The sequence below is a fragment of the Rhinolophus ferrumequinum genome, chromosome 15 (assembly GCF_004115265.2).
Source record: "Rhinolophus ferrumequinum isolate MPI-CBG mRhiFer1 chromosome 15, mRhiFer1_v1.p, whole genome shotgun sequence".
Taxonomy (NCBI): domain Eukaryota; kingdom Metazoa; phylum Chordata; class Mammalia; order Chiroptera; family Rhinolophidae; genus Rhinolophus; species Rhinolophus ferrumequinum.
In genome coordinates this window covers 21,604,025-21,627,094 of record NC_046298.1, presented here as the reverse complement: position 1 = coordinate 21,627,094, position 23,070 = coordinate 21,604,025, and the positions used below count along the sequence as shown (strand labels likewise).

Genomic DNA, 23,070 nt, shown 5'->3' with positions numbered 1-23,070 from the left:
CCTACATGGGCTCTTGCTTTGCTCCTTCAAGCAATGATTCAGCTTGAAGGCAGATGGCTGTGGGAGAGACCGTTACTACCAAACATCCAATTCCTAAGGCTTTCTGATTAGCAGGACTCTGCTTGGTTGTCAATGTGCCTAGGTGAAAATACCTGATTTCCCATTAAAAATTTTTTTAAATTAAATCTATTGAGGTAACATTAGTTAATAACATTATATAAATTCCAGGCGTCCAACTTTATAATACATCTGTATACTTTATTGTGTGCTCCCCATCTGAAGTCTAGTCTCCTTCTGTCACCTTGTATTTGACCTCCTTTACCCTCTTGGACCTCCCCACTCTGGTAACCACCATTCTGTTGTCTGTATCTATGAGTCTGTTTTTTTGTTCATTTGTATGTTTGTTCATTTGTTGCTTTTTGTTTTATATCCCACATATGAGTGAAATCATGTGGTATCTAAGTGTCCTTCAATGGATGGTTGGATAAAGAAGATGTGGTACATATGTACAATGGAATATTACTCAGCCATAAAAAGGATGAAATATTGCCATTCGTGACAACATGGACGACATGAGCATATTACGCTAAGTGAAATGAGTCAGGTGGAAAAGGACAAGAACCCTATGATTTTCCATTGTTCCTTGCAGCTAAGGGTAGCCATCAGATATAGCTCTGGTCATCAGGATGTAAACAGAAGGTGTCCCATTTTAAATAAAGTGTCAAAGTCTTACTGGGAAAGTTTTTTGCCTTCAGGCCCTTCCCTTTATTTCACCCCTGGAATGCAGACACAGAGCTGCAGGAGGGAGGGTCATCTTGTGACCAGCAGATGACAGGAATGAAGTCAACGGTCAATATACCAAGGGTGAAAGAATGTAAGAACAGAGTATGGGTTATCACCTGGACTCTCAACCACAAGATAATATATACGCCCATTGGTACATGAACTTAATTTGCTCTTCAAAAACATAATATGAATGAGAGGAGGGTGAGGATGAGGAAGAAGGGGAGGGGATTAGAAAGAACAAATTGGTAACTATAATATTGCCATAAGGATATGAAAGACAGTTTGGGGAATACAATCAATAATGTTGTAAACATGTAAAAATCTTTACATTTTGTGGCTGATTCTCTGAGTGATTAAAATGTATCACCTTCAACTTTTCTGTCAATTAGAGTAGAAAGGTCTATGACGTGTTGTTTCTTTTTGCTGTAAGAAATGAAAGTTCTGAAAAAGACAGGTCTCAAAAGGGACGGGCCTCTTTTGAGGCCACATGCCTAGAATTTCTCAGGGAAGATGGTTGCGTCTCAGCCACTGAGTTCCAGGCTAGCAGTTTTACAGTTTTGTCTTATTTTTAGACTCTGTTATGATTTTTTTTTAAGTTTATTGGGGCGACAATTGTTAGTAAAGTTACATAGGTTGCTGGTGTACAATTCTATAACACATCATCTATATATCACATTGTGTGTTTACCACCCAGAGTCAGTTCTCCTTCCATCACCATATATTTGATCCCTACTCTATTATGATTTAATTTCCATCTACATTATGGAATGGCCAGCAACTCAGCTTGGGTTTCAACTGTTTTACCCCGTTTCTCTGTCAATCAACTTCTTAAGGATTTCAATAAAGATAATATCTTTTCATTTAATTGTTTCTTTTGTTGTGCAGAAGCTTTTTAGTTTGAGGTAGTCCCACTTTTTTGTTTTTGTTGCCTGTGCTTTTGGTGTCAAATCCATGAAATTATTGCCAAGATCAATGTCACGAAGATTTCCCCCTATGTTTTCTTCTAGGAATTTTGCAGTTTCAGGTCTTATGTTTAAATCTTTAATCCATTTTGAGTTGATTTTTGTGTATGGGTTGTAAAGGAGTCCAATTTCATTCTTTTGCATGTGGATGTCGGGATGTCCACTTTTCCCGACACCATTTGTTGAAAAGACTATCTTTTCCCCATTGTGTATACTTGGCACCCTTGTCAAAGCTCAGTTGACTTATATATATGGATTTATTTCTGGTCTCCCTATTCTGTTCCATTGATCTATACATCTGTTTTTATGCCAGTACTATACTATTTTGATTACTGTAGATTTGTAATATATTTTGAAATCAGGAAATGTGATGCCTCTAGTCTTGCTCTTCTTCCTTAGGATTGTATTGGCTATTTGTGGTCTTTCGTGGTTCCATATGAGTTGTGGAATTGCTTTTTCTAATACGTATATGTAAAAAAATGCTATTGGGATTTTGATCGGGATTGCATCAAATGAGTAGTATGGACATTTTTAATAATATTAAGTCTTCCAATCTGTGAACACAGGATGTCTTTCCATTTGTGTCTTTAATTTCTGTCATCCACATTTTGTTGTTTCCAATATACAAGTTTTTCATCACCTTAAGTTTATTCCTATTTTATTCTTATTTTAGTGCTATTGTAAATGGGATTGTTTTCATAATTTCCTTTTCAGATAGTTCATTGTTAGTGTATAGAAGAGCAACTAATTTTTGTGTGCTGATTTTGTATCCTGCAACTTCACTGAATTAGTTTATTACCTCTAACATATTTTTTTAAATGGAGTCTTTAATATTTTCTATGTATAAAATCATGGTGTCTGCAAACAGGGACAATTTTACTTCTTCTTTTCAGATTTGGATGCCTTTTATTTCTTTCTCTTGCCTAACTACTCTGGCTAGGACTTCCAGTACTATGTAGAATAGAAATGGCAAGAGTGGTATCCTTGCCTTGTTCTTGAGCCTAGAGGAAAGGCTTTCAGTGTTTCACTGTTGAGTATGATATTAGCTGTGAGCTTTTCATATATGGTCTTTATCACTATGTTGAGGTACTTTCCTTCTATTCCCACTTTGTTGAGAGTTTTTTTTTTTATCATGAAAGGGTGTTGAAATTTGTCAAATGTTTTTTCTGCATCTGTTGAGATGATCATGTAATATTTGTCCTTTATCCTGTTAATATGTTGTATCATATTAATTGATTTTCATACGTTGAACGATCCTTGTACCCTCGGGATAAAGGTCATTGTTTATGATCCCTTTAATCAGCTGTTGGATTGGTTTTGCTAGTATTTTGTTGAGGATTTTTGCATCTATATACATCCCCTGATAATATTGGCCTGTAGTTTTCTTCATTGTGGTGTCTTTGTTTGGCTTTGGTATCCAAAATAATTGAAATCAGGATGTTGAAGAAATATTAATACTCCCATGTCCATTGTAGCACTATTCACAATAATGAAGATGTGTAAACAATCTAAATGTCTATTGCAGATGAATAAAGAAAATGTGGTGTGTGTGTGTCCACACACACAATGCAATATTATTCAGCTTTAAGAAAAAGAAATAAATTCTACAATATGTGGATGAATCTTGAGGACATTATGCTAAATGAAATAAGCTAGTCACAGGTTAATACTGCATAATTCCACTTATGTGAGGTATCTAAAACAGGTAAGTTCATAGAATCAAAGAGTGCAATGGTGGTTCTCAGGGACTATGGGAGTAAGGAGTAAAGAGGAAGTTATTACAGTTTCAGTTAAACAGATGAATAAGCTCAAGAGAGCTGCTGTACAGCACTGAGCCTATAGTTAACAATAATGTATTGTACACTTAAAAATTTGTTAAGAGAATAGATCTCATGGTAAGTGTTTTTACCACACACACAAAACATTTTCAAAACTGTAATAAAAATGTAAATATAAAGAAGAAAATCTAGAATCTGGAAAACAAAAGCAAAAATCAGTTCACCATGAAAAATACTCTAGCTTCAACAGTTGGGGTTTTGTTTTAAAATTTTTGTCTTGGTTTTTCTTTGTTTATTTTGTTTATTTCAACATAAGAGTAAAACTTTATATTATATATGTTATCTGACCTCCAAACTAGTTTTAGAAATATTTTCTAAAAAGCTCGATTAATTTTATGTAAACACAGAAACAAACTATTTCCTCTGGAATTATTTTGTAAAATATCTTTAACATAGCTGCTTTAAGGAAAACATAATTATTACTCAATAGCTTTTCCAAATTCTTATTGGTAGCATATATTTAACAATTTTGGTAAAAATGAAAAGAAGTTGAATGTTGCATCATCTCTGAAAATTCAATGTAAGCTTTTAAATAAATTAATCATTTAAAGAAAAATAGTCTCTTACGCTAGGCATCCCAAATTTTCTTACTTAGTTCCATTGTTGTAGAACCTACTTTGTATGATGTCAATCATTTTAAGTTTTTTGAGGTTTGTTTCATGGCCTAATATGTGGTTTATCCTGGAGAATGTTGCACGTGCAGTTGAGAGGACTGTGCATTCTGCTGTTGTTGAAGTGTTCTCTAGATGTCTTTTAGGTATAGTTCATTTACAGTGTTGTTCACGTGTTCTATTTCATTGCTGATCTTCTATCTAGTTGTTCTATCCATTATTGTAAGTTGGGTACTGAAATCTCCAACTATGATTGTTGAATAGTTTTTCTCCCTTCAATTCTGTCAGTTTTGCTTTTGGGGCTGTTTATAATTGCTATGTCTTCTTGATGAATTGACTCTCACCATTACAAATGTTCTTTTTTGTCTCTAGTAATAATTTCTGTCTGGTAGTTAATTTTGTCTGATAGTGTAACCATATGCTGATTTTCACTTTGATTGCAGAGTTGTTGGTTTTCAAGGCTACTGCAGAGCTGGGAGAGGGGGTAGTAAGTTAAGATAACACAGAGCTTGCTGTTCTTATGGATATTCAGCCATTTTTCTTGAATAAATGCTCCTAGGATTGTTGCAAGCCTGTGGTTAGTTTCAAGAGTTCTGGGGAGGCTTCTTTGAGCTCGCTGAGTAGGCACCATGAGCAAAGCTCACCTTCCCGAGTTGAAAAAAATTTATGGACAAGAAGTTATCGTTGAAATTAAATGGTGGCAGACAGGTCCAAGGAAAATTATGGGGATTTGATTTCTTTACGAATCTTGTTAGATGAATGTGTGGAGATAGCAACTAGGGGGCAACAGAACAATATTGGAACGGTGGTAATTCGAAGAAATAGTATCATCATGTTAGAAGCCTTGGAACGAGTATAAAGAATGGCTCTGTTCACCCGAGAAATTAACTGCTTCCACATGTCCCCTCGCCACAGTTGTTGTTTTACTACAATATAAAAATTGAGTCATGTATATTTTCTTGTTGAACGTTTTTGTTAAATAAACTCTTGGAATTAAAAAACAAAAAAAGTTCTGAAAAAGTTGATTTTGACAGTTTTTGCCAGATATCTAATTGCTACAAAAGAAGAGCTTTTCAGAGGTGCTTCTTTGGCATCCCTGCTGACATCACAATTTCTTGGTTTTTCATTCAATAATTTATCTTGGAAAATGTACATATTCTCCCTCTCTCTCTCTCTCTCTCTCTCTCTCTCTCTCTCTCTCTCTCTCTCTTTCTCTCGCTCTCTCTCCCATCTATCTCTGTTATTTATTTTAAATTTAATGGCTGCATGATATTCCAGTGCATGGATGGTCAACTGCTTTTCAATTGACAGTTACTCACCAGGCACCACAACCATGGTTGAGGCTGTTACGGTAGAAATTGTGAGACTATCTCCAACACAACCACTCTCCAGGAGTTTCTGGAAGGGTGGAGAAGACCAGGTACACACAGGAGAATTAATCTCTCAGGATCGAATGGGAGTACTTTCAGTGTTGGACAATGTTAAATGATCTCACCTTGATTCTGAGTTCCAGGCCCTTCAAGACACACTTTTTCAGTGGTTGGAAAGACAGGGCAGCAGGTGCACTCTGTCCCACGTCCACACTGCCATTAATGGGTGAAAATGCCAAGTAATGCAGCAGGGCTTTGGGGCCAGATAACTCTGCATGGAAGCTAAAGCTGAACTTTCCAGTGTTGATAAAGGTGAATTCACACTGGACACATTCATTCAACCCCACCTGAGAGAAGAGAACAGAGCAGTATGTTGAGTGAATGCAAACCATGGTTCCCTTTTCTGGGATCAGGGTATGTAACATGTTGGGGGGAAATATCTTTTGGGAAATAGGAATGGCAGATGATGTTAGTGAGTTGAGTATCATTAGATTAATGGGGTCACATATTCCATCAAGAGCTACTGAGTATTGGGGCCCCTCATATCTGACGAATAAGATTGCAATTTCATTCTTATACCTCCCTTGGTAGCCAAACATTCTTCCTGTACGTTTAACACAAACATTCTTCCCCTTCCCTACCATCTCTCCACCCATGAAAAATAAAAGCTTTCACATCAGAGCTGTACACATTCTGAGGCTGGAGCTGCTCCTGGCATGTTTCTGTTCTCCTGGTCTTCCTGGTATTTGAAACAGAGAGATTCAGCTAATATTCACTAGTACTGCTTTTCCCAGCTAGTGTGGAAACCAAGAAGGAGCAAGGCTCTCTCACAGTTTTACCTCATAGAGATTGACCATGGTGGTCTGGTTGGGAGTCAGGAGAGTGATTGCGCCAGTCCTATCTTTGCACTTGATCACTGCATTCATAGTGTAGCCCTCAGCCTTGATATTTAAGGTCAAAGGGTGGGCTTTGTTTTTCACATTGCAGATCAAATTAAAGTTCAGATCTCCTTCTTGCTTTGGTGTTAAGAAAATATCAATTGGTAACCTGGTTGGGGAAGAAGACAGCAGATTAGCTGACTAGGCCAACGGTTAAGACCTGCTAAATAGCATGAGCTTGATGGATTAGCAGATACACTATGAGGAAAACACATCAAAGCTCCAAATTATCATGAATTTGGAAGATTTGCAAGGCACGGTAGGACACTGCCTTCATGGGTTTACCAATACAGTAGACAGTAAGGAAAATTATATAAATATAAGAGAAAATATTGAAAACAGGACTAAAAATTCTCAATACTCCACAATTCATTAGGAAAATAAAAAACAGGGAGTAAGTAGGACAGAGATAAAACTGTTAATATCTAAGTTTTAGAGATGGAAGACTAGAAATGTGGCACTGTGAGGGAAAGTGATTCTCCTGGCTGGCAGGCCTGGGGCTCCTGCCATGTTGTGGGGGTGCAGTCCTGGGGGCCTTCCTTTGTCCTTACCTGGACTGTGGTGGGAGCCAGCCTTCCATGGGACATACGACCAGGCTGTCACTGAAACCTTCAGAATATCGGGAGTTGTCCTGGAAGGCAAAATGGAAGCCCTGCTCTTCTTTGTTGACGATCTCCACGGTCTCCCTGGCTTCTCTGCCTGAGGAGGAAACACCAGCCCTCAGTGGAAGCTCATGCCTGTTCCTGAAGTACCTCTGCAGACACTGCTCCACAAGCAAGAGGAAGCCTTAGAAGAGATTCTCTAACTTCTTTTCTCTCTTCTTCCAAGCTTCTCCGCCTTTGACTACCCCTCTTCCTTTGCTCCACAAGTGACCTTCCTCTCCTGGGGGGGATTCCACCTCTCACTTCCGGAACTTTACTCCATGAATTGCCTGCTCCTCTGCCTCAGTCGCCACTCCTGGAATTCTGGCAACACCATTTTTCCTCCTTGTTCCTTCAGACCCAATGCCTTCCTGCTTTTGTTAAGGGGAGCTTTAAGGGGAGCTACCCTCCCTGGTAGGCCCCTTAACTCTGCCTGAATCCCTGCATTGAGTCTCCTGACAGGGCCATGACTAATCCATCTCTTAACGCTATTTTGCTTTTTCTTATTTTCCTTACCTATTACAGAGCATTTATTTTCCCACATAAACTTTCGAATCTTTTAGCCAATTCTCCCCCCATCCTCTCAATCCTTTTGGTATGAAGGTTACCAGATTAAGCAAATCATTTTTTAGTAGAAGTATGTCTCAAATATCGCATGGGACATACTTATGCTGACACACTTACACTAAAAATTATCCACTGTTATCTGAAATTCAAACTTAAGTGTGTGTCTATATTTTATCTGGCAACCCTAGCTGGGATTCTAATTGAAACTTTTGGGAGAATTGACAAATACTCAGATTTTGTTTGAGTATTTTGGGCATTTAAATAAGATTTTATAGTTTACTTCATATAGGTGCTGTGCTTTTCTTATGTTTATCCTTAGATATTATATAGGTTTTGTCAATAGTGAACACAATTTTTTGTTTCTGTTTCTAGGCACTTACCACTAAAAGAAAGAGTAACTATTGGTTTTTTACATACTTGTCTTGCATCTAGCCACTTACTAAATTATCTTGTTGATTCTAGTAGTTTGTTTTGCTTTTCTTTAGAGCCTCTTGAACTTTTTAATGTATGAAGTAATCAGCAATAGCCAAATGAGATAGTTTTGTCTCTTTTTCCCCAATGCTTATGCCAATTATTTAATTTTCTTGTTTTACTGTATTTGCTAAAGTCACTAAGACAGTGTTCGATAATAATGGTGATAACGAGCATCCTTGCCTAATTCCTGATTTTAATTGATGTGGTTTTAGTGGTTCACTATAAGATAACATTTGCCTCTTGATTTTGGTTAATCTTCTTTATTCAAGTGTTTTCCTCTATTCCTCTTTTCCTATTAGAGTTTTTATTGAGAATGTCTGCTAAATTTTAGCAATGACTTCAACAGGTATTAATGATTACATGTTTGTTCTTTTTTAATCTGTTAATATAATGATTATACTTAAATGTACCACCCTTGCATTCCTAGATTACATTCTGTTTGTCTTGCTGCTATTACTCTTATGACACATTTCTCATTTGTTCAAAACCTTACTAAACATCATAATCTCCCCGTCTACTTATATGTTATCAGTATAAGATATGTATGGAAATAATACAGATCAAACTGTTACAGGTTTTCTTTGATGGAAAGGGAAGGCTGAGATAGGATGGGTGGGGAGAGATTATTACAGTTTTCCTTGTACAATACCACATTGACTGGTTTATTATAAAGTATTACTTTTATAAATAAAAACTGGATTAATTACTAAAATTTTAGTAATTAATTCAGTTTTTCACACACAAACACACACACCCAGGTGACAGATTCGTAGGGTTATAAGAAACCTTGCAGTAACTTCTTTTATTTCTTTCAGGTCTCTGCTCAAATGTCACCTTTCCACTGCCAACTGGCATTCTGTAACCCCTCTAACCTGCTTAACTCTTCTCTAGAACACTTTATCAACATCTAACATGCTATATATATATATTTTTTTATTTTTTGGTAGTCTGCTTCCTATTCGTGGGATGTAAGCATCACGAGGGTAGGAACTTTGGCTTTATCCATTGCATTCCCAGCTCATGGAAGAGTGCCGAGGTTATACAAGGGGCCTGATAACATTTGTTGAACCAAATAAATACGTGAAAGGATGGCAGAGAAATCTGACGGCTGTGGCACAGACCAAGAAGAAAACAAGTACAGCCCATAATCTGGGGGTACACGCGAGTAGGAGGGGGCTGACATGAGGCTCTGGAAGTGAAGACAGTCAGTCCAGGCCCTGAAGGAATCTCCCAAGTAGAATCTGTAGTAAGGCCCCTAAATTGCCTTCGGTTATTAGTGTGTGGTTCAGAAGATATTTGATGAAAGTTAGACTGAGAGTAAATATTTTATGATTTGGTGAACAGTGAGAAAGGCCCTCTGACATGCTTCTAAATGGCACCAGGAAAAATCCCCCACCCAAGTCTGTTCCTGGAGCTCATTGCTGGTTGGTCCCACTCCCCTCCTCTGTATGTCACGCCAACTCTAAATATAAACCAACAGGCCAGCCTTACCGATGAGGAGACAACTGAAGTTGAGGTGTGACTTGTTCAGAATGATGAGAGGTTCAGAGGCTCTGCCTACCAGCAGGAAAGGGATTGTGATGTTGTGTTCGGGGATTAAGAAACTCCAGAATGCTTCTGTGATGTCCAGATGGAAAGGCGTGAACTGGAAGACAATCTAAGAAAACAGTTTGGAATAGCGTGGTAAGAGGCACTTCTGTTTGCTTACCCTGTGGGCTCTTAGAGGCTTGTCAGCACTGGGGTTAACGATGGCTGACATTACCAGGTCATCATTACCTTTCTACCCTCTCTGGAGGGCGTATAAGTTTGGTTGCTCCAGCAACATCAGTTTCTGTTTGCTCACAGGTCTTTCTAAAGGGTCCAACCCATCACCCCATCCACGGCCTCTGTTTACTCGGCTATAATATTTCACACTATCGCTTTAGATGGCATATGGAAATGGAGAGATTCAGATAGAAATTCGGAATTTTAACTTTTCCCGAAAAGTATGGGAGTTAGCAACCCTGGGTCCACTTGTCTGTGTGGTGGTCATCGGGCGGAGCACCACGGCCGGCCAGCTCTGGTGTCCCGCAATCCCTGCCATTGTCCCTTAGGCCTCTTCATTCCTTTGTATGACCTTCCCGAAAGCATCTGAATTTGTCATTTCTGTTTCATGGATTCGTTTCTGCCTCCAAGATCTCTGCAGGCCTTACAGGACATGGGCCTGTAGATCTGTTTTGGCCAGCAAGTTCATCTTTAAGTCTGACTCCCTAACCTACATCACTGTGTAAACAGTAGGACACGGGACATGACTCCACTTTTCGGTTTTGCCCTTTGTCCGGACCAAGTAAAAACACATCTATGTCCTTTCACTGCTGTCGGTCCCTTGGACAAAAGTAATGTTTCACTTCATGTGACTTTAAGACTCCTAGAGTCCCCAGGCATTGGTGCCCAGTACCCCTTTCTTTGATCATCTCAATTTTTAAAACTGCAAACCCTAGAGATCTGTTTCTCCATGGGCAATCGAAAGAGCTCAGGTCTGTCTTGTGCACAAGGATGGCCTAACATATACAGTAGCCACTCAAGAAATACTTGTTGATGGATGCACCCTTCGGCTGTTCCCCTAACTCTATCTCTATACCCCTAGCCTGCTATGCAGAGGCGGATAGAATGATGAAAGCCCTGGGGCGAGTGGTCCACACACACACACCTCAGCTTTCTTTTCAGGGTGGATGAAGCCTTTCTTTGTAAGGCATGTGAAGGCTGGAGGGTTCTGGAGACTTTCAGTTTCTTCAGAGATCCAGCAGAAGGAATAGATGCTAGTGGTCGGGTTCAGGATTGTAAAAGTCCTGGCCAAGGGGGAAGAATTGGTAGCAGAGAGTGAGAGGGTGGAGGATTAAGAGAAACTTTCTTAGGACCTGCCCTAGCACAATCCTCCTACGTGGGAATCAGAACTGTTCCAGATACTTTGTTACTGTAGAAATGAAAACTGCATCTCGCTTGGGGGTCCAACGTACGGCTGGAGTACTGGACTTTGGAGTAATAATGATGCCAAGGACCCTTCTGTCCCAGTGATCGCCTGTGGTCCAGATGGTGGTTAGGGGTTATATTTTTATGCCTTCTAAATTTCCCCCCGTGTCAAAACTAAGGAGACAGAAGTCAGCTTCCTTACTGCAGCAGTTCTCTTAAGTCAAACCCCGGATATGGAGCCTGCTTCTAAGAAGCCATCTAGCTTGTTTCTCTGAATTCTTCCTCCAAATTCTTTAGAAGGGTCAACCGATATGAAGTCAAGCAACTCACCGGAGATTATTCCCTCCTATGCCCACGCTGGTGAACTCAATCACCCGCGTGTCCGGACCCAGAGCCCCACCACCGGGCCCTCGGAGATCTGGGTTGCGCCGATGACCACTGATGTAGTCCGAGTCTCTCAGGTCAAAATGGCAGAAGGGCAAGAAGCTCCGCCCTTTCACTGACAGGACTGGGCCTTGTTCTCCAGGCGGCAGGTTGGGAATCCTGAGAGGATAAGGTTATTTTTACTTATTTTTTAGTTTTAATCAATTGTTGCTTTCTTAGTTGGTTGGAAATGAACATTACATCCACCAGAATGTGAGCTCCGCGAGAGCAGAGGTTGGGTCTGTCTTGGTCAACAACATAACCTCAGTGCATTGAATAGGACATGATACATAGTAGGTGTTCATTAATTAACTGTTGAGTGGATGGATGCATGAATGGGCTGAGTATGAGGAGCCTGAGTTCTGGTTCCTTCTGTGTACCTAAGTATGGCCTCAGGTTATTTCTTCCAGCCATGGTAAGAAAATCTCCCTGCTGTAAAATGAGCACGGAGGCTTACTCTCTGGGTCAGTCCTCTCACAGGTACCTAGTGGGATATGAAAAGTGATGCAGGAATCTTTAAAAAATATCCTGAGCTCCTAGGAGAATGTGAACTGGATGTGAGCAGACTTCCAGCACCAGCTCCTAGCTTAGAAGGCCCAGGTGTGGGAAGGGTCCCTGCAGTGTGACTGCAGGGTTTCCAGGAGGCTCTTATGGCTCAGCCACCCTAGGCCATGGTTCACGGAATTCCTCTGGAAGGTGGGAATTCTCCGTGGAGCTCTCCTGTGAGTGGGTACCACATCAGGGACTTTCGTTGCCAGGGGTTATTGGATTGGCTTCTTTCTAACGGGGTCTAGACCCCATCTATTCCTTGCTTACTATGCACCAGGTCTACCACGTAATGTTTGTTGTGTTTATTGTGTGCCAGGCGCTGTTCTAAGCTTCACTGAATTACCTTATTCTGTCTTCACAACAACTCTATAGGGTGGGTACTGTCATTTGCATTTTACAGTTAAGGAGACCTCGTCTCAGTAAGGGTATGACAAAGCCTTCCCAAGTTCATGCTGGTCGCAGGACTGGAACCCACCTGGCTGCCAACCATTTTATTCCCCAGTTGGACTTTTGTATGTGGCTGGGAAGGGAGAGGTGGGCCAGAGGAAGAGTCTGGACCAGACTGATGAGCAATACAAAAGACCAAATTCCCCTTGTTCTCCAAAGGCTGGCCCCTTTGAATCTTTCCAAAGGGAAATCTGGCCATTTGAGTCTGTGGAGGGGTCTAGGGTTGGAAAGAATGGTGGTAGTGGTGGGACAGAAGACGGATAAGAGCTGCCGGGCTTTGTTGTGGGGAGCACATCTGCTTACTGGCAGAAAAGATTGCTCTCGAAGTCTCCAACCTCCAGTGGGGAGAATTTCACTTTGATCTTCTGCGTCTTCCCGGCTTGCACAGTGCCTGAGGCGGGCTCCACAGAGAAGGCCAGCGGGGGAGCGTCGGTCCAGTGGTCCACGGCGCTGTCCGGAGTGCTGCCTGTGGGCAGGGTGCCCTGGCTAAGCTGGTCTTTATGAGAGAAACCTGTGGGCAGACAGAGAGCCGGTGACGTTCTGCATTTGCAGTGGGAGGATAGGACGAGGCAGCCCACTCACAGGTCCTTGGGGACCTGCTGTGGGGGTCTGTCAGCCCCCGTTTCTAGCCGATGTACTTGACTTCAGGCACTGGGGGTAAGAATTATAGTAGCTCTCACAGGTACTCATGAAAAATACTTCTATTACTTCCATCAAGTTTTCTTCTTCCTTTTTTTTTCTTCAAGTTTTCAAATTCGTTTCCTTATGGCTTCCGGGAGTGAGTCAAGTAGAAGTCTGTGGGTCTTTTGCTTCAAAAATAATGGGCTGTGAACATCATTTTTGGAGAATCACTGTTTTTAAAGTAGGCGTTCACAATTGGGAGGCCCACGGATAAAGGCCCATTCAGAAGGTCTGGGAATCTCTAAAAGCAAAGCAGGAGTAATGTATATTTGCCAACCAAGTGCTGGGCCCCTTTTTAAGTGTTTCACGTGTGTTACCTGCAAATTGGGCATGGTGTATATTTTCCTGGGAGACACAGTTCATAGCTTTCACCATTTTCTCCAAGTGTCTGTACTCTCCTAGAAGGTTAAAATCTAAAAGAAAATATTCCTAGGGATGTGAGGGAGTGCCTAAGGGGGGCCAGGGTCAAGCTCCAGGAGGACAGACGTTAGCTTTTCAGTTTCTCAGGCCCATTTGGCTCTATAGACGGCAGGAGGCCTGTGTTCTGCTTCTCCTTGGCTACCTGGGGGGCCGCCGAAGCAGTGCTCACTTCTCCATGAACAAAGTTCTTCTAATTGGGGACAAGCTCAAACCCTGGGTTTTACCTGTCATCACATTTACCTTGGTTATCCGGCATTGCGAAGCTCACAGCCTTTGCCACCTCTTCTGAGATCCAGTTGAATTCCAGCTGCACATTGCCTGAATTAATCAGTTCAAACCTGCAAACAGATCAGGGAATGGGTTTGAGAAACATGCTGCAGATGATTTTTGTCCTGTCTGCACATCATTTGTACTGTTACTTAACCTTTTTCTTTAAGTCAAGTCACTTTATTTCTTAAATATTTTTGCAAAAGGCAAGTTTTAAGCAATTTTACCTGAAGACGTGCATTTGATGTATCAATTCCACTTCCTTGTAAAACACATAAAATATATACATTGCTATTAAAAGTAAAAATATCCAAAGGTTTAGCACTTAAAATCATTTTGTATATCACTGGCACCCTATGCAGTGTGCTCTCAGCATGTATCACTGGAATCCGAGAAATTCTCATGAAGGAGGAAACAAAAGTCTATTTCACATGACAGTACCTTCCTGGGGTGCGAATTCTATAGGCCCTCCCTTCCTGAATCACTTCCCAGCGGAAACAATGTCCCTGTCATCAGAAACCATCTGACCCCTTCCGGAGAGGCCTGCATTGGCTGAGACACAGACTTGTGCCAGATTCTGAATCAGCAGAGCCTTTTCCCACCTCAAGTTTCCCTGTCTAAGACAAGAACTGGGAGATTGTAGTTTTTTCTGGAATTACTACTATTAAACTTAGTCATAGATGGTGACAGCAGGAGCATGAGGTCTTGACACAAGAACATGATTATGTAAGAGAAAGAAACATACATGTTCTTCTTGGTTTTAGGGGAGCAGTAAAAGTTGAGTTTTGGGGGGTGGGGTAGGAGTAGGTCCAGGATGGGGTTTGGGGATTAGATCTCCATTATCCCATCCAGGCAGACCATGCAGGGATGCCTGAAGTCAAGTGCTTTGGCCTCAGGGGTTTGTATTTATTGTGTGAATTTATGAGTACTGGTTTTCTGGACTTTACCCTAAAGAAAATTTTTATGAAGTGGAGAAATCTTAGTGGCATGGTTTTCATAAAAAGAATTCTAGGTCAGGGGTCAGCAAACTGTTTCGTAAAGGGCCAGATAGTGAGATTAGGCTTTGGGGGTCCCTGCAGCAACTACCCACTCTGCTTCTGCAGAACCGACGCAGCCACTGACAATATAGATACGAATGGGCATGGCTGTGTGCCAACAAGACTCTAGTTACAAAAATAGGTGGCTGGCTGGGTTTGGCCCCCGGGTCACAGTTTGCTGATCCCTGCTTTAGGTGAAATGGGCATCAGCAGAAAATCCCACTTCTGCCTCCTGTCTTTTGGTTCTATAATAATTTGAGAGGACACTACGTGCAACAAATGAAAATGAGTTGAACAAGTTAATTACTAAGTTTTACAAAGTAGAAATGTCAGTGGCTTACATTTTTGTTTGTAATTCTCAAAGATTAGTCACAGGCCTCCTCTCTTTGTCTCTGCATGTGTTGCTTTCTCTGCCTAAAAGGCCATTTTATTTCTCACTTCTTCACCTGGCTACCTCCTATTTGTTCTCCAAAATTCAGCTGGGGTACCAATTTGTCTGGGAAGCCTTCCCTGACACTCTGTCTCTCCCATATCTTGGTCTGTTTTAGGGAGTCTTACTGCATACACCGTGTCGCAACAACCATCAATTCACCTATTGTCACCCATTCCCCTACTCCCCTCTTGAAAGCGAGACCCAGTGCATCCTTGTATCCCCGCATCTGACTGTGGGTGAAGGATTAACATAACCCTTTGTCATTCCAAGGACAATTTTGACTTTGAACTAACTTTCTAGCTCTGTTTCCCCGAGAAAATAAAGGAGAAATGTCAGCTGTCTTATTAAGCAACATTGTTTACAGTAAAACTGACCCCTGCTTGGTAAGTCACATCTGGTCTGGGAAGAATTATGAATCTCTGGAAGGAAGCTACAGCTTTGGGGTTTTCTGAAGCATGAGGTCTTGACACAAGAAGCTATACCTATGGAGTGATTATGAAACATTTGGCTTCTGTTGGTCACGGAGCTTCTAAGCTAGGATGGATCCCATCCCCACTAGTGTGGATATTGTCTGATCTGTCACCTTGGGGGATCAACAAGAAGTTCCTGGGTGGTGGTGTGGACTGCTGCAAGGACTATTCCCACTGAGGCTGACCGCCTGATGCCACCCTCCTGATAGGCTGTGTTGCCTGGCCTATATTTTAAGTGTGAACTTCAAATGCTTCGTGGGTCTGAATGTTCCATTGGACCTATGAAGACACTCTGGTGCGTGTTACACAGACGATGCCTGATATATACTGCCGTAGACCTGAATAAATGTTTGGTGAATGAGTGAGTGCATGACGGAATGAAAGAGCTTCTCCGATGAGTGTGGGAGGCTTCTGATGACTTACTCAAACACTCGGGTCTGGTAAACGAGCGTTTCCTTAAAGTGCACATCTCTCGTCTGGCACTGGTATGAAGCGAAATCCACATTGGCACTGATCTGAAGCATTAGTTCTCGGTAGTGTTCTTCCAGCACTGAGTGAGCAGGCTCAGGATCCGTCTCTATCACCTGTAACAAAGTTAGCCCTGTCGTCAGTGAGGCAGCGCCAGCTTCTCATAGGGGTAATGGGGGTGGGGGGATAACACAGTATTTTATTCTACTCATGCAAATTAACACCAACTCAGAAACTCAAGTTCCAGAATAAATGATTAAGACAAATCCAAAATTACTCATAAACGAAAGGAAACAAGACAGTACTGAGGGCATTAGGACTGCACAGACATAAGTTTTGGGGTCAGATGGACTCCAAAGAAGATAGAAGAAAGGAAATCATAAAGATAGAGACAGATATTAATGAAATAGAAAATAAATCTGAAACAGAAAGGACTAACAAAGCCAAAAGTTGTTTATTTGAAAAGATTTTAAAAACTTTCCGTGAGCTTGATCAAGAAGAAAAAGAAAAAATACAAATAACCAATATCAGAAATAAAATGGGGACATTACCATCGATCCTCCAGATTTAAACATATGATAAGAAAATATTATGAATAATTTTATGAAAATACATATGAAAACTTAGTTGAAGGGCAAACTCCTAGAAAAATAATTTAATAAAATAGATTCAAAAACAAAAAACCAAAACAAAACAAAAACCTGAAAAGTCCTAATACTATTAAACAAACCAAATGGTAGTAAGAAAAACCCTTTAAGATCAAAATAAATAGAGCAATATACCTTATGAATGGAAAGGATGAATTACTTATAAAATTGTCAGTTCTTCCTGAACTGACTTATAGATGTAATCCAAGTCCAATCAAGTTTCCATCAGAGTTTTCATAATAAATACAGTTGACCCTTGAACAACGTAGCGGTTAGAGGCACCAACCCCCAACACAGTCAAAAAATCTGTGTATAATTTTGGACTCTCCTAAACTTAACTACTAATAGCCTACTGTTGACTGGAAGCCTTAATGATAATATTAACAGTCGATTGACATATATTTTACAGCTATATGCATTCTTACAATAAAGTAAGCTAGAAAAAGGAAAATGTGATTAAGTAAATCAGAAGGAAAAGGAAAGACCAAAGATGAGAATTCTGTCATGAACCAAAGATTATAACGAATCTAACACTGAACACCTAGGGGAGAAAGAAAACAACTAAAAGACTAGCCATGACATTTCTAAAGGAAGAAAATGTGGGAGGACTTACTCAACTAGATAGCCAGACTTAATCTAATGCTCTAGCAATGAAGCGTAGCTTGTGTGACATTTGTAGTGTGGATGGCATGCTTGGAAGTTCAGTTTGTCACTTTTGAAATCAAGGTCAAGTGGAATGGGAACTTTTTCTTTTTTCCATCAAAGAAGGAAAGGATGACACACTGAACTTGAGAGCAGCAGGCATCCAGAAATAGCAGTCCGGGTCAGATTTGTGCTGGAAGTCCCTACTCACTTTTCGTTTTATAGTCACAGTCCCAGGCATGTTTCTGGGCACGTCCACCCACTTGACTGTGCGCATGCGGTCATCCCAGTCGGGAACCTGGTCTGCAGGGAGTTGAAACGTGATCTTGAAGAACTTGCACTTGACCCCCATCTTCTTCAGTTTGATGGGGACGTCTGACTTCATGGTCACCACTGTGTCTTTGGCACACCCAGGGTGAAGGTGGCCAATCTGGGGAAGAGCCTGGGATTAGTATTTCTGTGAATTCCCTCTTGAGGACTCTTGCTACCTGATGGTGACATTCTAGAGAAGGGGTAGAGCCAAAAAACTTGGCAAAAAGTGCATCATTCAAGCCTGTATATCTAGATTATCTTAAATATATACAAAAGCTTTTTATATAGAAATACAATCATAAAAACTTGTGTCGCTAATATGTGTCACACTGTTACTATTCTAAACCTGTACACCATTCTATCAATCCCTGTGAGGACCCTATGAGACGTACAGCTATTACCCCTATTTTATAGACAAGGAAACTTGTAACTCAAAGTCATACCATTAGTATTGGAAGATCTGGATTGGCACCCAGGCGATGGCTTTAGATACCACACTCTTAACTAGCCGTGCATCTAAATCAATATGATCTATACAAATTATGGACAGATATACACAGCACATTAGCAGTTCTCAGAGTGTAAGCTGGTGACCCTTAGGATCCGCAAGACCTTTTCAGGAATCCAAGGTGTCAAACTATTTTCATCATAATACTAAGATGTTATTTGACTTTTTCAATCTTTTTCTCATGAATGTACAATGGAGTTTTCTTGAGGTTATGTGACATACGATACAGCATTAGACCGAGTACAGAAGTAAATATGAGAATCAGCTGTTTTCTTTCAGGGCAGATAGTAAGGAGATTTATAAAAATGTAAAATAGTGCCACTATTCTCACACAGTTTTTTTTTAAATATAGCCATTTTCATAAAAACATTATTTGTATTACTATGTAATGGGTTTATTGTATTTTAAAATGAATAAATGTATGTTTTTTATTCATCCCATTTTTTTTCAATTACAGTTGACATTCAATACTATCTTACATTAGTTTCAGGTGCACAGAATAGTGGTTAAACACTTGTATAATTTCTGCAGTGATTCCCCCAATTAGTCTGATACCCACCTGGCATTATACATAGTTATTACAATATCATTGACTATATTCCCTGTGCTTTACTTTACATCCGTGACTGTTCTGTAACTAACAGTTTGTATTTCTTATCCCTTCACCTTTTTCAATCAGCCGCCCAACCCCCCTCCCGTCTGGCAACCATCAGTTTGTTCTCTGCATCTGTGTGTCTGTCTGTTTCTGTTTTGTTTGTTCGTTTATTTTGTTCTTTAGATTCCACATATAAGTGAGATCATATGGTATTTGTCTTTCTCTGTCTGACTTATCTCACTTACCATAATTCTCTCTAGGTCCATCCATGTTGTTGCAAATGGTAAGATCTCATTCTTTTTTATGGCCGAGTAATTAATATTTCGTATACATATATGTATATGTATATCTATCTATCTATCTATCTATCTATCTATCTATCTATCTATCTATCTATCTATCTATCTATCTATCATCTATCTATCTATATCACATCTTCTTTTACCAGTCATCTATTGATGGGCACTTAGGTTGTAAATATCTTGTAAATAACAGTGCATATATCTTTTCAAATTAGTGTTTTGGATTTCTTCAGATAAATACACAGAAGTGGAATTGCTGGGTCATAAAGTAGTTCAATTTTTAATTTTTTTGAGGAAACTCCATGCTGTTTTCCATAGTGGCTGCACCAATCTGTAATCCCACCAACAGGACACGAGGGTTCCCTTTTTTCCACATCCTCACCAACACTTGTTGTTTATTGATTTACTGCTGATAGCCATCCTGACAGGTGTGAGGTGGTATCTCATTGTGGTTTTTATTTGCATTTCTCTGATGATTAGTGACATTGAGCATCTTCTCGTATATCTATTGGCCATCTGTATGTCTTCTTTGGAGAAATGTCTGTTCAGGTCCTCTGCCCATTTTTTAATTGGGTTTTTATTTTTAGTTTTTTGATGTTGCGTTGTGTGAGTTCTTTATGAATTTTGGATATTAACCCCTTATCAGAGGTATCATTGGCAAATATCTTATCCCAGTCAGTAGGTTGTCTTTCTGTTTTGCTGATGATTTCCTTCGCTGTGCAAAAAAGTTTTAGTTTGAGATAGTCCCATTTGCTTATTTTTTTATTTTGTTTCTCTCGCCCAAGGAGATATATCAGAAAATATATTACCAAGAGCAATGTCAGAGTTTACTGCCTATGTTTTCTTCTGGTAGTATTTGTGGTTTTGGGTCTTACATTTAAGTCTTTACTCCATTTTGAGTTTATTTGTATATATTCTTTTTTGTTTGTTTTTTTGTTTAATTTTATTGGGGGAACAATTGGAGAAAAGTGTTTTTCTCCAGAGCCCATCAGCTCCAAGTCGTTGTCCTTCAATCTAGTTGTGGAGGGCGCAGCTCAGCTCCAAGTCCAGTCACTGTTTTCAATCTTAGTTGCCGGAGTGCAGTCCACCATCCCATGTGGGAATTGAACCGGCAACATTGTTGTTGAGAGCTGTGCTCTAACCAGCTAAGCCATCCGGCCACCCCTCTGGCAGCTCAGCAGCAGCTCATTATCTTCGGTCTAGTTGTGTAGGGCGCAGCTCACTGGCCCATGTGGGAATCAAACCAGCAATCCTGTTGTTCAGAGCTCACGCTCTAACCAACTGAGCCATCCGGTCGCCCACTTCTTGTATATTCTTGTAAGAGGGTCATTTAGTTTCATTTTTTTGCATGTATCTATCCAGTTTTCCCAACATTATTTATTGAACAGACTGTCTTTATACCATTGTATTTTTTTGCCTCCTTTGTCATAGATTAATTGACCATATAGGCATGGGTTTATTTCTGGGCTCTCTATTCTGTTCCATTGATCTATGTGTCTGTTTTTATACCAGTACCATGCTGTTTTGATTAGTAGAGCCTCATAGTATAAATGCATGTTTTTAAACATTCTCAGTTTTAATATCTAATATGGTAAATATTGTTAGACATAACCCACATAAACAAAAGCTCTTTGGGGGGTTTTCTATCATGTTTAAGTGTATAAAGGAGCTCTGATCAAAAAGGCTGAAATTCACTGAAGTATATCAGATATATGGGAAATCCAATTTGGTCCATAGAATAAAATCATTTATCATGCATCAACACAAACATACAAAACCCCGTATATATACCATACCATATATGTATACAGACACACACACACACACACACACACACACACACACACATATGATAGTTATTTTGTGTTTCAGATAAGTGAAAAACACTTCCTCCTCTGGAAAGTGAAGAAAGAAGAAAGCATAGTACTTCTGAAGGCCACGAATATGTGTGTGCGTGTGTGTGTGTGTGTGTGTATGTTTGTGTGTATGATTGTGTATGTGTGTGCGGTATGTGGGTGTATTTAAATGGACTATAAGAAGCTATCTCTGCCTACTTTGACTAATGCTTTACATCTCTCCAGAAAGCAAAACTTCTTCCTGATAGCACTCAAGGATTTAAAGGTAAGGACCCCAACCCACCTTGCTCTATCCCCCTAGAGTTCTGTGTTTGAATGGAGTTGGTGGGCTAAAACAGAGCAGAAGGCATATACGGGTTACCCAGTGTCCTGGGGACTCCGAAAAGAACTATCTATGGAAAGCAATGACTGGCTAGAGGCTAGGATATACGATCATGTTGTCGTAGGCCTTGGTCAATGTCAAGCTTTGGTCAGAAATTCATAAAATGTGTGCTGTGAGATGCTAACAGAAGGGGTTAGAAAATTCCAGGTAAAACAGTTAACTAGGTTTTATTATGCTGAAGGGCACTGGGGATCTTTAAGAGAAAGACGCAACTGGTACTATTTTCTAAATCTCAGTTATCCACAGTACCCACCACCCCCATTTTAGCTTTCAGAGAACCACTTTTGCAGGACTAATGTTTAAAGAACACACACCTAGGGGGACAGAGGTCTGCACCGTGGGGTAGGAAGACTGGGACCTGTTTTCATCCCTACTGGCTTCCATGGAATTCCACAGCGTCAGCCTAGCAACAGTCTTGGCAGACCCCATTGTCTGCTCTTAGACCAGAGGGGACACGAACAGTGTCCTCTGCTACCAGGTCTGAGTGAGAGATGGTTCCAGCTTGAGATTCATCCATCCCATGCCTTCCCTTGTATCCTTGGAAATGGACTGACTGACAATCAAATTGCAGTTGGCTTAGGCTTAAGAAAGCCCAGAAAACAGTAAATGGCTTTCACTTACCTGTGGGGAAAAGGTAACTGTAGCTAAAAGGGGCCATTGAAACCGTAGCACATTCACTTGGCTGTGGTTCGTGATTGTGAAGCTCACTTTATAGCTATTTCCAATGTGGCAGTCCCCAAACTGGATGTGGTCCACCAGAGCAGCTAAAGGACAGAAGCAGAAGGTCAGTGAGTCCTCCCTGGCCTCCTAGGGCTCGCGCCCCTAAGGAGGCAGCACCTGAAAGACATGTGCCCCATTGGCATGAACTTCTCCCTCCTTGGATGGTTATATTAGAGAAAAACCTGCAGTCCTGAGCAATAAGCTTTCCTTCCTTGGGGAGTCTTCTCATCCATCCATCCATCCATCCACCCACCCATTAGTCCGTCCATCCACCTTGGCCTTTACCTCCAAGAGAAAACATGGATCCCCAACTCCATTTGTTTACTGAAACAATACTAGTAAGAGTTAGGGTTGCCAGATAAAATACAGGAGTCCCTGTTAAATTTGAATTACTGATAGATAATGAGTAATTTTTAGCATAAGTATATCCCATGAAATATTTTGGGACACACTTAAACTAAAAAATAATACATTGTTTATCTGAAGTTCAGATTTAATGGGGACTCCTATATTCCGTTTTTCTAAATCTGGCAATTCTATTTTAAGTATGAAATTGTGTTTCTAAACTAGGGTTCACTGCTGGCTCCTGCTTGACCTCTGACAAGAGAGATGTCACCCTGTAGCTGCGAATAGGGGTGAAAACGCCAGACATGTGAGGAGCGTTGATTTTAACCCATGTTATACAGACTGCCCAATGCTACATTCCAGGACTGCAAGCTCCTAAAAAAACTGTGAGACTGTGTTTATAACTCACTTTACAGTAATTAGCCACATA

The 23,070-nt window shown here is 40.5% G+C and overlaps 1 protein-coding gene and 1 pseudogene across 1 annotated transcript in view; one reads left to right on the top strand and one right to left on the bottom strand.

The window, feature by feature from the left end:
- HYDIN (HYDIN axonemal central pair apparatus protein) overlaps positions 1–23,070 on the bottom strand; it is a 299,173-nt gene that overhangs the window by 21,830 nt on the left and 254,273 nt on the right. The window contains exons 65-75 of the mRNA XM_033128646.1: positions 22,197–22,339; positions 17,832–18,050; positions 16,287–16,447; positions 13,897–13,994; positions 12,859–13,066; positions 11,467–11,679; positions 10,877–11,015; positions 9,679–9,844; positions 7,057–7,204; positions 6,407–6,614; positions 5,693–5,914 (exon numbers count right to left, since the gene is read on the bottom strand). Of these exons, the coding sequence (XP_032984537.1) occupies positions 5,693–5,914; positions 6,407–6,614; positions 7,057–7,204; positions 9,679–9,844; positions 10,877–11,015; positions 11,467–11,679; positions 12,859–13,066; positions 13,897–13,994; positions 16,287–16,447; positions 17,832–18,050; positions 22,197–22,339 (1,925 nt within the window). The remainder of the gene's footprint in view (positions 1–5,692; positions 5,915–6,406; positions 6,615–7,056; positions 7,205–9,678; positions 9,845–10,876; positions 11,016–11,466; positions 11,680–12,858; positions 13,067–13,896; positions 13,995–16,286; positions 16,448–17,831; positions 18,051–22,196; positions 22,340–23,070) is intronic.
- LOC117035043 (small nuclear ribonucleoprotein G-like) lies at positions 4,827–5,056 on the top strand (annotated as a pseudogene).